This window comes from Haliotis rufescens, unplaced genomic scaffold (genome assembly GCF_023055435.1).
Source record: "Haliotis rufescens isolate VD_foot unplaced genomic scaffold, xgHalRufe1.0.p SCAF_13, whole genome shotgun sequence".
NCBI lineage: Eukaryota > Metazoa > Mollusca > Gastropoda > Lepetellida > Haliotidae > Haliotis > Haliotis rufescens.
The window spans coordinates 10,329,102-10,346,077 of NW_025963813.1; the positions used below are offsets into that span (position 1 = coordinate 10,329,102).

Here is a 16,976-nt window from a genome sequence, read left to right on the forward strand (position 1 = left end):
TGTCAGGTTGAGGCCGACCTTCGCCACCACAGAGAACTTTATGACACATCAATCAAAGTCTAAACAAAATACTTCAGTATTTATAGCATGCTTTAGCAGATTCTAGAAGAGGAAAAAGGAACCATTCAATCTTTTTAAGATTTATTAATACATTCCTAAAATTTTGTTTATTCTGGCCTGAGCTAGAATTTGAAATATTTACAGTTTCGACAATCTGAGAAAGCTTCGTATGAGGGATTTTTTTTCCCATCGTCTCCAAGGTCTAATTTCGTCACGTGTCTGTACAAGCAATTAGATGGCACTATACAAGGCACGTCCTTGCCAGATGGCGCCTCTTGCCGAGACACTACAGCACCCAACAAGCAATAGTATTGATTGTGGTACAAAGTGAGCACTCTTGGAGTTCCTCAAGCTGGAGACAAGTTTGTCAGCATTGATTGTTAAATAATAACTTTTTAATTTCAATTTTTGATTTTTGATTGAACATACTTGAGTTAACATTGAAAATCACATGAATCATTTGTTTTGTTGCCATAGGAACATTGGCAGAGCAGCAATCTGTTGTAAAAGGAAATGATTTTGAACTGAAAAAATATTAGTGTGACTGAAAAGAATTATTCTGTTTGGTTTTTTTTATCAATAAAAATTGAGTGATGAATGATGATTTCCAAATTTAAAAAACAGTGTTGTTTCTAATTAAAAACAATATGTTTTTCCCAATTTAGGGACTGGTTATTTATTATGGGGGGTGGGGGTCAAAATTTATGCTACAAAGTCTTAATTTTTTTATAGAAATGTGTCATTTTTTCATACCCCCATCCCCCTCCCCAAATAGTTATTTTTTTTCATGCCCCCTCTTTCACTGTCATATTTTCATATCCCTCCCCATTATTCTCACCCCACCCCCCACGCCACCCCTTCTTTATAGACTTTTATGAACCATGGGATGATTTCGTTCGACATGTGTAATTTAAATTCAGCCATAATGATTTCCCCTGACAATATATTTTTTATATATATTTTTATCAAAAGATGATTACAAAAAGTAGTAACTCATTATTAACATAATCATTGGTATAAATTTTTTAGGATACATAACGTATTCGACATAATAAGCGCCTAGGGCGCTCTCAAAATTAGAAATATGGGGCTCTTATTAGAATATTATTTTGGTGACAAACAACAGAGTTGAAAGATCGTAAATTTCGTGGTTTATGCTGACAGCCTGACATGTTTATCTACGACAGATATATTTTACCAGAATTTAATTTCCCATAATTAAGGATGCAAATAACACATGTATTATACACGAATAAATAAGTCTTGTGTACATTGATCAATTGGAAGGGGTGCTAATTGGGATTGTTCACTAGCCAATATATGAGCAAATATCACTGCGGGCGTTTATTAGAACGGGTCGCTTATTACGTCGAATACAGTACATCAACCAATACTAAGTTATATGTTAAAACATAATGATATTTCTATTCAACTTTCATTTGTTGCAAAGGCATGACATCACATATACCCTATTTTCTATTTTCGAACATGGCTGAAGAAATATCTAAAATGGTTGAATTGTGACATATATGTTTTTGTTATTATCTTCTTGGAGTATTAAATATGTCTGTAGAAAAAACACACCTTAAAATTAAAAAAAATAGATGACATTAAATTACATTACAAAGCAAATGTTGAATTCAATTCTCCCATGGTGAAAATACATATCTATATCAATAGGCCTCCACATCTACATACACCATGGCATCATATTTCTGATTCATTGGTATTCAGTTTTTATGGTGGGACAGCCAAGTCTAGAATTGGAAATCTGATAGATTCTCCAAGAATGCTATCATCAATTTTAGACATAATGTGTCAAGTTTGTTGTAGATTCCCATGAACTGATAACTTTGTGGGTCAAAATATTTGCTGGGGACCAGTTCCCATTCAGCAATAGCAAATTATTGATCGAAGAACAGGAAAGAGCTCTAGATTAAGGAAATGTTTGCGGGAATGGACTCTGCTACGACTGAGGAGTAGTCGAGGGCACGGAGAACGAAATTCATAGAATTGACGAGAAATTGCAAATTTTCTGATTTGATGCTAGTGAGAAAAGTTAATATCCCTAAGCCTGCTTCATAGTAAAATAAATATTCACATTTTGACTGATAATACAGTTTGTGTTAGCTTCTTGAGTCCGATTGCTTGTCAAGGACAGGTTTGATGGAGCTGTGACTGTGAACTTCTCTGATGTATATTTGATAAGCTTTGCTGAGAATAGAAAACTGAAACTGATACATTGGTATACAGGGTTATTGTGAATTACTGATGGGTGTAGCATTGTCTTTGGTTTTCAAAATTCTCCTCACTTTGCAAAATTGCTAATTTTGGTTCTTAAAAGTTTGAGCAAAGAAGGTTGTCGGAATGAAAGAAAGCTTTCTGATCCCAGTGTACTTTTGGCCTCGGGTGATCGGCTTCGAGGGGACTAGGTGGGGTGGGGGTAGCTTAGTTGTGGATGGGGGTGGGTCTTGTTTTGTTGTGGTTGGTGGGGGCTTGTTGTGTTGTGGGTGGTAGCCAATTTCTGGTGTCCCCTGCCGTGATATTGCTGTAATATTGCTAAAAGCAGCATAAAACCACACTCTCTCACTCACTCACTCACTCACTCACTCACTCACTCAAATCAGAATTTCAATGTTTCATGTTAAATTTTGGTTGCTAAGTCTACCTTGAAAATTTTAATCCACCATGTCCATATTTGTAAAGCCGACTTGAAGCATTTTCATAAGATCAATGCCACAGAATAGTTAGTTTAAGGAGATAAAAATTCAGTCTATGAAACACCTGAAATATGCAATAAAAATCCCCAGTGAACTCTCTCTGTGAAAGAATTAATTCCGATCAACAGTCACAGTTCATCACAGTTTTGTAAGCAGCATCGGTGACAACTTGTAACAGTTGCAACGTTACACAACATATGTGGCATAGGGAATGGCAAGATGTCAACGAGTTAAACCTGCCCCGCAATACTTTAAACACGGAGGTGGGGGTACAAACATGGACGCCAACATCTACACACTCCCTGCCACTAGGAGGGGGCCTGAAATATTCTAGTATCCTTCGGTATGCTTGTGACTTATTGGAGCTATTGAAAAGTGAACTATGTGCAAGGTGAGGGATTTCCTATGGTGGAGTGTTTGACGGGGAGCCGGCATGTTTACCTGGCTCTCAGAGGCCAGCTTCTGGCACTGGTTGCGTTGTCCGTATTTAAGATTCCGAAATAACAGATCAGTCCTCCTTACCTGGTTTTAGAGAGCCGTTTAAGTCAGATGGTTTAGAACAATGTATAAAAACCTTGTACCCAATTCTAGATTGAGACGCTGCTTTTATTTGGTCGACATGTGAATTGAGCCCTGATCGTGACCGACTACTGTGCAGACAAAGTGCCCCTTGCTCACTCGGAGGAATAGGAGCTCTCTGATAGGAATACTCTACATGATATGGGTATGATATGGATATGGTATGGTATATGGGAATGATATGAATAGGTATGGTATGGTATGTGGGTATGGTATGGTAAGAGTATGATATGATATGGGTATGATATATATAGGTATTGCGTGAGTGAGTGAGTGAGTGAAATAGGTTTTACGCCGCTTTTAGCAATATTCCAGCAATATCACGGCGGGGGACACCAGAAATGGGCTTCACACATTTTACCCATGTCGGGAATCAAACCCGGGTCTTCGTCGTGATGAGCGAACGCTTTAACCACTAGGCTACCCGACCGCCCCAGGTATTGTGTGATATATAGGTATGGTATATGTATATGGGTATGCTATATAGAGATATTGTATATGGGTATGATATATATAGGTATGGTATGGGTATGATATGGTATAATGGTATTGTATGGCATGGTATATGGATATAATATTTATAGGTATAGTACACAATGTTTTTGGGTATGATATATAGAGGTATGGTAAATTATGGCATGGTATATGGGTATCATATACATGTATATAGGTATGGTATGATATGGTATGGCATGGTATATGGATGATACATTCAGGTATGATATGGTATGGTATGGTATGGAGTTGTATGGTATAGATATTGGTGTGGTATATGTGTGGTTTTGTATGGTATGGTCATGATATGGATATGATGATAAAATATGATTAATAATACTTAACTTTGTAAAATATTGTACCAAATATGGATAAAATTATTTGTGACACTGGCCATAATTTCGACTTAGCTAAATGCATTGCAACTGGTTAAAAACATTCCCAAATTTCGTACGAACAGTGACATTCTGTTGATGATGTCATACAGTGCTATGACATCACACAACAAGGGTTTTTTTTTAGTTTGGTTTGTTGTTTAACGCCGCACTCAGCAATATTCCAGCTATATGACGGCGGTCTGTGAATAATCGAGTCTGGACCAGACAATCCAGTGATTGATATCATGAGCATCGTTCCATGTACTTGGGATCGATGCAGAAACATCCTAGTTTAAACATTGTGGTGCTATTCAGTTTTTCTGTTAGTAATCGATCTGTTGTAATATTGAAATTGTTCACTGTTTCGTATATAATGTTGTATCTTGGACAATTTGACTTTCATTCAGTGATGGTTGGCTGCTCCTCTACATTAAGTCATGAGTACCTAACTTTCATTTAAGCCTAAATTAAAAAGTACAATTACTAATAATAGGCTCCGTAAAAGAAAAATGATGTTAATTGACTTTGGAGTTCCGGCTTTTGTCCCCAAGGTTTACGATCGGCCAAAACAGAAATTTCACATGAAATGTCAAAGTTTGACAGTTTTGCGGCCACAGACCTGTGTATGCATTGGCTGTTTGTTCAACAGTGCCAAACACATTTACTGTTTTGTCGAAGCACTACCTCCTAATCTAATCCCCTGTAAACCGTTGATCGCGACAAGCCTCACTCTGGCCTTCCACAAGCTGTTTCATGTCAATATTTGCTAGTCCAGAGTTGCTATTGTTTCTTAAATGTCCACACGGATGTTTCGAGACAAAGTAGATTTATCCGCATTGTTTGCGAGGCCGCTACACCATGACAGTGACCTTGAATTTTGACAGCTTCTTTAACTTGCCAATGTCTTCGTTTGACATTCTGAGGCAATAATCAGACACAGTGGTTCAGTTTAGCGGTAGCCAGGTAAATGTACGGAGACAGCAATTAATGAAGATGTGTTAATTCGATTTCCCAAATTGACAAGTTCTTGCTATTACTGCGAAGGCCAGTCATAAGCATGATATGATTAACAGTAATTATTTGATTTTTCCAAGTGGATGTTGTTTCTGAAAAAAGGATTTTTCGATATGCATTCCTTGAAGTTGAAGTCTAGTCTCATTTGGAAGAACTGAGATTGATAGTTGTGTGGAAGACATCGTTCTGTGGGACTATCAACTAATCAGATCATTGCTCTTCTCTGGTGATGGCAACTTTCATGAACTTATGTGCCACTTACCAAACAACTATGATTACTTTCCTCTCAGGTTACCTCCACGTACACCATGGTAAGTTAACCAGATACTTTGCTCATCAAAAATTTAGCTTGACATTTAGAAGTATCAACGTGACAGTGGACATGCAGAGAGTTCTGCAGGCTTACCTAGAATATCCAAGGGCAGTAATTACTGTTAGTACCATGAGTTCTTTGTAGACAGCACTTGGTGATGTTCATGTGGCTGGATGATCAATAATTGATGCCTGTATATGTTTATGCATGTTAAGTCTCTATCATGTTAAAACTTTTTTTTTTATGCAAATTGTGAGTAGCGGTGGTCAGTTGGGCAGGACAGGCTTACCCTTTCCACGAACACCAATGTCATTACTGATTTTCAGTATCTAATCTTATAATTTTCACTGCTATTTCACTGCTATTTTGCCTTTTGCGCCCAATGGAATCTGTATCGGTGGATAATCAAGACTGGTGTTTTTTATATTTCCGAAATATTGCTGCATTTATAATTGCAATCTTTGTGTAATAATTACAAATCTAGTGTACATCAAAATTAGTCGTGGCAAGTCTTAGATTCATTGTCAAAGTTATTTGTACTTTCTTGTACATATTTCATCTGAACTTTATTTTCTTTGATACAGTAATACTTTGAAGCATGCTGGGCAGTATATAAGATTGAATTTCACATTCTCCTATTTTCATTGTTTTATTGAAATATGATTCAAATCAGAAAATTTCCTGAATCTAGTAGTATTTTAAACTCCTACCCAATTTGGATTTCTAGCAAAATCGTTTCGAGACACGACAGGCATGATTAATACATATTCTCCACTACTAGCTGGGCAGATTACTTAGTCAGAATCATACAATGAACTCTTAGATTTCTTATGAATATGCCCGCCGTGATATTGCTAGAATATTGCTAAAAGCGGCGTAAAACCATACTCACTCACTCACTCTTATGAATATGGAAAGGATTTTGTCAAATTTATTTATTATGATATTATGTCTTTAGGCTACTAATTTTGAATTTTCCTTGCTGTTTTAAAAGCAATGGTTAAAAAATACTTTCTTCAGAATATCATTCTTGATAACACGCAAAGCATTTAAATTGGTATATTATTTCAAATGAACTAGGTGCAGATTCATTTTTATCGTTTTTGCAAGAACCAAAATTGAACCAAAATTTTAGTCTTTGTAATTTTATGAGGTTTGTATATTTAACTGATGTTTTAAGCATCGGCATTTTTTTAAAGTTTGCTGTGCAGATATATGACGGACTTAACCACTTAGATTAGCTCGAAATTGTCTGTGATGAATAGGGACTAGCTTAGTGGTGTGGTCTCCATTGAAAAGAATGTATTCAAGATCTGCGCTGGGAAGGATTTTCCAATGATTTTTTAATAAACTACTTTATAAAGTATAATCAATAATTGTCTTGTTAAAAGAAAGGTCTTCTGGCATGGATTGAGACTTGAAGCATTGAGGCATTTTTTACATTCTGAGATTTGTTTTCATATTATGTTTTGTATTCACAAAGATTTAACAGTAACAAGAATGTAGTAAAAGTGAACAATGCTTTTTGGAAAGCATTCGTTTTATGTCTGAATCATTCAATACCTAGACAACTAAAATAAGAATAGGACCATCGTTCTTTGTCAGAATGTTTTGTGATATATGCCATATAAAGAATTAAAATGTTTGAAGGCGAATGTATAATTTGGATTTCGTGACGGCACATCTAGTGTATTTCAATAGTATCTTCTGTGTATTTAGCCTTCTTTTCTGCTTAGATTCTAACACCTCTGATGCATAATCTTCTGCAAACCAGCTCGTTCTGTTTGGAAAGCAATGTAATATTTGAAGCATTAATGTGTGTGTTTGCCCATGCATGTTGATATATGCCCAGCAAATGTATCCCAACACATGTAAAATCCTTGCATTGCTCTGATGTGTGACATCATTAAGTATTTCCTCGATAGCATCTCAGGGCTTCAGAAACATTAAAAATTAATTCAGTTTGAAGAACCGGTTTCACAAATACATTATTCATGAATATTAAAATGGCTTGTTTCTGTGAACGTTCTCTTGTTTTCTCACTTCCCAGGTATACAATATTTTCTTTTTTTTGTCTCGTGCATTAATATCAAGCCTTTTACACTCAGCTGATGATGCAAGTGATCGAAAATGTTTAACTGTTAAGATGGAATTGTTGGCCATTCTTTTATTTTTCAACCAGTGCAGTGTATTTTTTAATCAACTTGTCAATCTAACAATTATTCCTGAATATAAGGGGTCATGACGTCAAACTAAGGCTCTAAAGTTAATTATTCAAAGATTCTATTGATTCATTTTACAGTCTATTGTCATATGGCCCTTGAGGGAAGTCCTTGGATGGTAAGATAGGCAGTGCTTTGCTGGATGAGGAGAACACAGTGTTTAAAAACATCGTTTGATACTCTTTTGCTTCTTAATCATTAAAAAATAAATATGTAGTTTAATTAATTTGCATTTTTCTTTTGTTGTCCATCTGAGAACAAATGAAATATGTTCAATTTGATAGTCTCATGTATCCGATAGCAATAAGACAATTAAACAATGAATTTATTTATTTTTAAAATGGGGCTGTGGGGTAAGTGGTTAAAACATTGGGCGTAAAACCAACCTCACTCACTTACTCACTCAAAACAATGCTTAGAGAACAACTTAAAAGTGGAGAAAATTTTAACTAATTTAGTAACTAACTAATTTCTTTTAAATTCTGATAATTTCATGTTATTCTGATAATTAACTTTAATGTTCGTTCATTTGGGCACTATAACAAAGACATTTGTCAGAGCACGAATATAAAATGTTAACGCCAGAGAATAATCTGCCCAAAAAGATTCCATTGGGCATAAAAAGGCAAAAAATATTATGAATGGATCACTGAAAATCAGTGATAACACCAGGTGTTCGTGAAAGCACTTGTCAGAGATAAGAGGTGGAGACACTTGTCAGAGGAGGAATCTTGGTTCGATGACAATGATATCAATGAAGGTGCGTTAAAATAGTCTTTGCAGGATCATTGGTGGAACAGCCATCATGAACAAGCACAAGGAACTGGAACTAGAATTCAGAAATTGCCCCGTCACATTATCATCATGAACTGAAACTGATTATTTTTGCTGAAACTCACCTGTGAAAAAAGAACGCCTAATAAATAAGTAAAGGTTTTTTTTTTAATTTCACGACATAAATGTTTGTCATCAAACTTTATGGATTCTGTGATGACTGTTAACATTTGTTCCAAAGCTCAGTGTCCTTCTATTGCTTCCTCTTGGAAGTTGTAATTCATTATTAACAAATATCTATACATCTATTCCACAATGTCAAGGTCAAAAGACAGCCTGACACGAGTTGCAGACTCTTTACGGAAACTTGCGAACATGAAATTTGGAATAAGTGTTCAGAATGTGACATCATGTTGAGTTGGCACAAGGTCATTGATATTTTCAGTGGAAGCTCCCACCCTGTTCTATCAATAGACAGGATTGCCCCGAACATTCGGGTCTTGGCACCCAACCAGATATATATGCGTGGTTCTCAAGATAGGAGCACTTGAGGCAGAGTTTTACATTTTGGCAGCTTTAGATATTTTGTGTCTTAAAAATGTTACCTCCTAAATTTGTACATATTTGCTACCAGCTTTCTCCCATTCTGGAGAGTTTATGAAGTTGTTTGTTTGAACCATGGTAATCTTGGGCTGGTGGTCATTCCGGAACCTCCTTGGCTTGATGGTCAAGTGCCCGGTTCCTGTTTATGCCAGATAACTGATACGGCTACTGCTTCCCTGAACACTGTCCTTTGGTGGTGTACTGTACGGTCTCTCTTAATAAATCCACCTATGAAGATTCCGGGGTAGAAAAGGTCTTCAGCAACCCATGCTTGCCATAAAAGGTGACTATGCTTGTCATAAGAGGCAACAAACGGGATCGGGTGGTCAGGCTCGCTGACTTGGTTGATGCATGTCATCGTATCCCAATTGCATTGATCGATGCTCATGATGTCAATCACTGGATTGTCTGATCCAGATAGCTGGAATATTGCTGAGTGCGGCATTAAACAACAGACAAATCATTAGTAGACCAAATATTTCTAGCTAGAACTTTCAATACCTTTTAATCTAGTTTTATTATGCTTATTTGCCAGGCTAATAAAGTTATACAAAGCATACCCTATTGAAAACAATGACAACCTATTTTACCAGAGCCTTGATATTCCATTTTATAATAGTGAGTGAATGTTCTTTTATGCCTCAGCATTATTCCAGCTAAATGAGAACATCCTCCCCAGGCAAACCAGTGATTGATAGCTACAGCAACTATCCCTGCTGTTGGGTTATGAGTGAGTGAGTTGGGTTTTACGCCGCTTTTAACAGTATTTCAGTTATATCACGGCATGTCAGCTCAATGTGGGAGGATTTAAGCCCGAAGTGATGCAGGTCTCAGATGTTTACCACTTCGGTGAAACCCACGAGCACGGGTATGGTGCTGACAAACCTAGAAACATAATCGAGGCGAACCGGGATTCGAACCCACAATCAGAGGTTTCTGGCATGCCCAAGGGACGCAACTCTGCACTGCGAATCGCGGCGCCTTAGACGACTGGGCCACCCGTGCCCCCTGTTGGGTTATGACACTCAATCAGCTATCTCAATTATTGTAATCATCCGATCCTCTTTAACTGTCTCTAACAACAGCCGTGGGGATCTGTTTTGCTCTAAGATTATTATTTTTTTAAACCATGCTTGTAATTTAACCTCGAAAAACATTAACATTTCATGCCTTACTGGCATCGGATTTCAATGATGTCGGTCGATAAAAATTTGGCAGATGAAACAAATTGGGAATAAATAAACTTCAAGTGTTGCATTGTCGCATTAAAGATGATAGAAAAAAATTGTACGTTTAAGGGAGTTTAGTTCGTCTTCAGGGCTGTGGTTATTCAATTCATTCTGTCAATTTGAACATTTCTTTTACCATTACAAAGCTTTATCTCATCTGGCAATATATTTTTTCATCCAAAAGATGGAGTGAAAATAAACGTTATTGAAATAGCGCATTCACCATCATTTGACTCGACCTTCTTTCATTCTTGAGGTGGGTGCGGAGCTCAGCAATGTTCATCCTTTTACCTTGATCTTTAACCTAAAGGTCATTCCGCCATCTCCTTATCTGTTCGTAATTATCTGTGAAAGTAAAAAATAGAATTGCTTAAAATAGAAAATTTGCTGCCAGTTGGTTCCAGACCTTGAGAAAACAAAGAAGAGGCCGGACCCTCCATCAAAAATTACCCGAACACAATGATCCTATTCAATGGCCCCAGCAATCAAAGGCAATCAAAATGTTATTTTTATTGTGTCAACCTTGGTAGTATCATAAGCTGCTGCGGAGTTTGCTTGAGATGATGCCAGGAGCTGACGGCACCCTTGTGGATTAATGCCTCCCTGTAGAAGCTCCAGAATGTGAAATGACGTTTGATTGTTTGATTGTTTGATGACGACGACAGCCACTATGAACAATCGGCAATTGTTGATTACTGGAGTTGAGGCTGCCTTGGCATTGAATCTGGTGGTGACTGGGTTGATATTCTGCAGATATTATGTGTATCAAAAATGGTTTAGTGAGGTCTCCCTACATATCAGGATAGACAATTTCAGAAATCTGTGAATGTAGGATAAACATTTTTTATAGCCATTTCTAAGAAGATGAAGGATGACAAAGTTGACACGATTTCTGGAAAATAATTTCCTAAATGTACTTTCATGACAATGTTTTGGTATTTTGTTGTCAAACAAGATTGAATAGTGTGAGTGAGTGAGTATGGTTTTACGCTGCTTTTAGCAATATTCCAGCAATACCATGGCAGGGGACACCTGACAAATAATCTGAGAATGGTACAGAATTATACATGGTTGGTGAGCGATTAACAGTGACAACAGTTTACGTTAATGAGTGAGAAAAGGGTACAGAATAACAACAGAAGGATAAATTGTAATAATATGAATGTAGGATCAATGGGGTAAGAATAATTTTCAAACAAATATTGTGTGGCAAAATGCATGAGCAGATTGAGACATTGACTTGACGTTGTGATAAAACTGAAATATTATTCATGACCATTTTGTAGACCTTGAAATGTGCTGATCATTGAAAGGAGTTGGGATAAGGACTGATACAGATAATTCATAGTTGGTGTTGGGGTGGTGCATCCTGGAATTATTTCAGCCTGGCAAGTTATGAGACGACATTGTTATCATCATTTTCAAATATGGAAAAATGAAAGCAGTATTGGGTTTTCTTTGTTGCAATTTGAAAATGCTTTTGGTTATGTGTGCATTCTGGTATAGATCCTTTTTTTTGTAAAAGCTGATTATTATTGTGTTCATTTATCATAATACAGAATCTCAACATTATGTAAAGAATAATTTTTTGGATACAGGGAAGTGTTGGCAGCTAAAACTCTCTCTCTCTCTCTCTCTCTCTCTCTCTCTCTCTCTGAAAATCAGGAGAGTCTGTGGCCTCTTTTTTCTTTTTTTTTATCAAGATCATTTGATAACTGTTTTTTCTGTATAATATTTTCATTTAAGAGACTAGCTGTTAGTCTAGGTTTCAGTGTATTTGGTTTTTTAGACATGCTCTTTAGATTTTGCATAATACTGATCATTATTGTTGTTTTTCAGAAAAAGATAGTGATTCTGCTGTAAGTCGGAGCGCATCAAGTAGTCGGCCGTCAAGTGCGTCCAAGTCCACCTCAACGAAAGGAACAAAGTCAGCCGGGGTAAGTTCTTGCGGGGACGCAGTTGACTGTCTGTGGGATGAAGTGCAGTGAGATCAGCTTAACACTGAAGTTAAACTAAACATGTCAGTCAAAGAGTGAAACCACTGCAGCTCGAGGAATTCAGAGCCCTTTTCACCAAAGATAACTGTGTGATGAGTGAAAGTATATAGACTGAACAAATTAGGGGATTCTTAATACTTTTGCTTGAAAAAATAATACTTGTTTAGTTCACAAGAACATGATATTAGAAGGTTTTGTTACAATGAACATAAGAATGATTTTGGTTGATTTTTTATTTATGAAAAAACTGTTATTTTCCTGTTTCTAGGAAGAAATTGTTAATATCTTAGTGAAAGAGGACTTAACTTGAGAAATATTAAATTTGATCCATATGTTTATGCTAGAATGCTTTTGGCTTTTGTTTTGAGAAAAGAACTTTTGTTCTGTCAAAAATGTTTATATATTCCTTCTAGAACATTTTGTGGTTTTAAAATCACGGTATTTCCAGTTAAAGAAATCTTTCTGTTATTTTTTTACAAATAACAAGATTATAAAATTCAGGTGCCATTTCTGTTTAATATATTTTAATATATGTTAAAAATATTTTATGTCTCCGAGCTCATCCTCAGTGTGAATAATATACCCCATCACAATAAAGATAATTGTTTTGTGTGCTTTATGTTTGATTGTTATATTAAATGCTTCTTAACATGCCAATAACATGACATTTGTTTGTGAAATGTTCAATGCCAATTGTACTACAGCATTGTGTTTTATAATACTTACCTTTACTAACATGTAACATATTAACCCAATATTTAACCTACTAACCTGCAGTCTCTTGAGGCTGGAGTACTGGATGCTTAGAATGAAGGCGGTATAGGAGTATTGAAAACCTGGAATTAAATATGGAATGTTAGATAGATGGTGTTTGCAAGTATGGTTATGGGTTTCATCAAGTTTGACAGTTTTGACATTTTTATTTTTTTATTTTTTTTATTTTTTAATTTTAAAAAATATTGTAATATTTTAAGAAATAAAAAAGAACATTTATGTCAACTGAAATATTTGACGAGTGGAGATGTAAAAATAGGGAAAAATATTCACTCGTGGTATTAACTGCTTTTGGTATGAAACAAGCATTTTAAAAAGGGTGCATATCAAATACAAAGAATAGCACATAGTTCAGGAAACAATTTGTTTCCTAGCCAAAACCTAACTAATTAATGGTTATTTTGTGGAAAATATGTAACCAAGAAATTTAGAAAAAGTCAAATATAAATAATTTATTCCAAGGAAACCGAAACTTAATTTTCATCAAGATTTGTTTGATTTTACATTATTTGCTGTAATGATGAATTAATGTCGGGAAAACAATAAAGGTTATTGATTGAATGATGGAGTATGATATTATATGATGAAGCAAGGCCTGCTCATACACTGGTTGGATATACAACAGTCCGAGGTTAAGGACATGGAAATTATTCCCCAAATCCTTCAGCTTGACATTGCAATGCTGGGACACTTTCACAGCACCCTCACGGCATTATTCAGAGTCCCTGTTTGGGAGCCACATATTTCACAATCTCACGCAATCTCCTAGTCTCCCATCCCCCCATACTCCACCCTCCCCTTTGCTGTGCAGTAGAATGATTTTGATTGGTTGATCAGCCAGTCCGCGTTGCAATATAATATTTGTATCACTATAGATAGAGACTACAAATGGTAATGGATCCAGACCTTCTGATGCTGCTTAATAATTTTGAATGAAAATTTAAATTTATTTTAATGAACACTGTTATCATTGTCAGTTCAAAAGCCGTTTTTTTTGGTTTTTTTAATATTTTTTATGGATGACCTGCCCCTGGTGGTACAAATAAAATAAAATAATGTGTTTGATGGTAAATATGCTTAAAATGAAATTTTGCAAGAGTAATTAACTTCAAATCAACCCTGGCAACAGTTTATCTGATAAATTAACTTCTTTGGCTCTCTTCATATTGACGTAGAACATTTGTATACAATTTTTAAAAATTAATTGAACTAATAAGAAAACTCATCTCTCTGCATTCTTCCCAAGGCAACACCATGGAAACCTGACTTATTGGTAATAACCACTAATATCCAAGGAAATCTAACAAGTTATTTCAGTAAATAACAGTAATAACAGTAAATTTCATGTTTATTAGCGGCGGTGGGGTAGCCTAGTGGTTAAAGCGTTCCCTCATCACGCCAAAGACCCCGGTTTTATTCCCCACATGGGTACAATGTGAATCCCATTTTTGGTGTTCCCTGCCGTGATATTGCTGGAAAATTTACTGCAGGAAGCGGCATAAAACCATACTCACTCACTCACTAAAGTGGGTCCTGATCAGACCCGCATGCAGATTGAATAATGATTATGTTGATTGAATCCACACGCCCGAAGCAGCTGGCTGTGTAACGCGGTACAAGGTTTGTTCTGTAACCTATAACATATCCCGTTTCTCCCATATTTACGAACAACAATTACTAAACAGCTCCTTCCCTTTAACTTGGAAACCATACTAAACCCTGACACTAGTCCTCCGTAGTGTACTGACACAAGCGAACAACAGTACCTTGGCGATGTTCTACGACCCTGAACACCATTTGTCATTTACGTAGAAGAACGCACGACGAGAATCGGTCACGCAAGTCCCCGTTCTACTCGAGCCCCCGCCTGTAAAACAACGACGGGGCTCGCTACAGTTCTTCAGTATATCAAAGAATGAAAACTCATCGGGCAAATCTGGGGATGGTTTGAAAGTCTATGATGACTCCTTTGTAAGTCTGCATGAACTTACATATGTATATATATATATATTCCTTGTCATCTCTCGTCTCTTGTAGTATCCCACAATCCCTTGCATGGAAGGTGTATATGGCTTGTTTACCATAGTAATCTGTGTGTTGTCTTCAAAGCTACGGCAGTACCTGTTCTGAATGGCTGACAGTTTGTCTGTAATAGTCACTTTAATTTTTTTTATTCGTTTAGAGAAAAGATTTTCAAAATATGTCAATAAAACATATAATAAAATATTTCCTGCGTTTGGTATAGTTCATGATTTGGGGTATATTTTTTATGGGTGAAAAATATTAGAATTTTTGGCAACATGTCTATATGAAATTCTAATAAGTTTAACTTAAGTAAAAAGAAATTAAATATTGTCTTGAATGTAAATATCCATAGTTTTCTAGTATGGCTTGTAATTTAGAAGTGAACTATGTACTTTCCAGTCTAGGAATTGGCAGTTCTGTATAAAATCCTTCGATATAATAAAAGCAGAATGGGTTTTTGAACTGCACTAACTTTTCGCATCAATAAAAATCTCTCTATATTTTTTATAGTATTGCTCAAAATATAGACTCTTTCCTTTAGTTATAGCTCTGTAGGTGTGTACTGTGTTGAACTCTGCCATTACCTGTGTCCTGTGTCGAACACATTGTCCATCTGTGTCCTGTGTCGGACACATTGTCCTCCTGTGTTTTCCAGGACTGTCAGTGATCCCTTGTCTAGTGCTGTGGTGGTGATTTTATGTGTACTTCAATCAATGTCTCTGTTGTGGACTGTCTTTCTCAGTTGAACATTGTACACAGATGGCATACAGATGTATGTCAGCTGTGTGTACTTAGATAATAATCAATATTTGAGTTGTTGATGAAATCTGCACAGGTAGCCCTTTCTTCATGCACTGCACGTCACTCTATTAGATGCCAGGAGTCGATATAGCTCACAGTAGTATCACACCATCAGTGTGTCTGCAAATGTACACAATGCTAACTTTGGTAAAGAGTATATTGACAAGAAAGTTGTTGAAAGCCAAAACAGTGAAACTTCAAAGCTTATCAGACATTTAGGATGTGATAACTTGCTGCCATAACAGGCAAATTTGGAAATAAGCATTTTTGTCCAAAATCTTGAAATTTTGAAACTCAGTGATATTTTAACACTGCATTTAACTATTGTAAAAACTATGTAAATATTTTGCCCTTTAAGGCCCTGTTTTCAGAAACATATTCTATATAGCTAAGTTTGTTGTAATTGGAATACAGTTTTGATTCAAATTTGGGACTTTTAGACATTAGCTTTAGAGACATCCGGGGTAGAATTGGTCTTCAGCAACCCAAGCTTGCCATAAAAGGTGACTGTGCTAGTCATAAGAGGCGACTAACAGGATCGAGTGGTCAGGCTCGCTGACTTGGTTGATGCATGTCATCGTATCCCAATTGTGTGGATCAATGCTCATGATGTCAATCACTTGATTGTCTGGTCCGGACTCGATTATTTACAGACTGCTGTCATATAGCTGGAATATTGCTGAGTGCGGCGTTAAACAACAACCAAACAGATATGAAACAGATCACAAGTCTCTAATATTGGACCACAGTTCTAAATAAGGATTCTGCACACTTCTCACACTTTATATTGAGCTATGTATTTGAGGTTTCACTGAAGAAGGTTTCAAGAGCATCAACAAAGACACTTTATTTTTTATATTGTTTATTCATGACAAAGAGTAGCATGCTTTTCGCCTGCACTAGATTTTGAAAATCCATAGCCTGCGAACCATATCTTTTCAGTATTCGTCCTATTTATGGATGTCGACATTTTTTTCAAAATCCAGATTGTGT

General features: G+C 36.2%; 1 protein-coding gene across 6 annotated transcripts in view; it reads left to right on the top strand.

Moving 5' to 3' along the window:
- Window positions 1-16,976, top strand: part of LOC124139068 (pleckstrin homology domain-containing family G member 5-like) — a 242,894-nt gene that overhangs the window by 169,851 nt on the left and 56,067 nt on the right. For 5 of the 6 annotated variants that reach the window (XM_048394169.1, XM_048394167.1, XM_048394168.1 and 2 more), the window contains 2 exons: window positions 12,226-12,323; window positions 14,970-15,128. In XM_048394169.1, the coding sequence (XP_048250126.1) occupies window positions 12,226-12,323; window positions 14,970-15,128 (257 nt within the window). The remainder of the gene's footprint in view (window positions 1-12,225; window positions 12,324-14,969; window positions 15,129-16,976) is intronic. The other variant, XM_048394166.1, reaches the window with a different exon arrangement.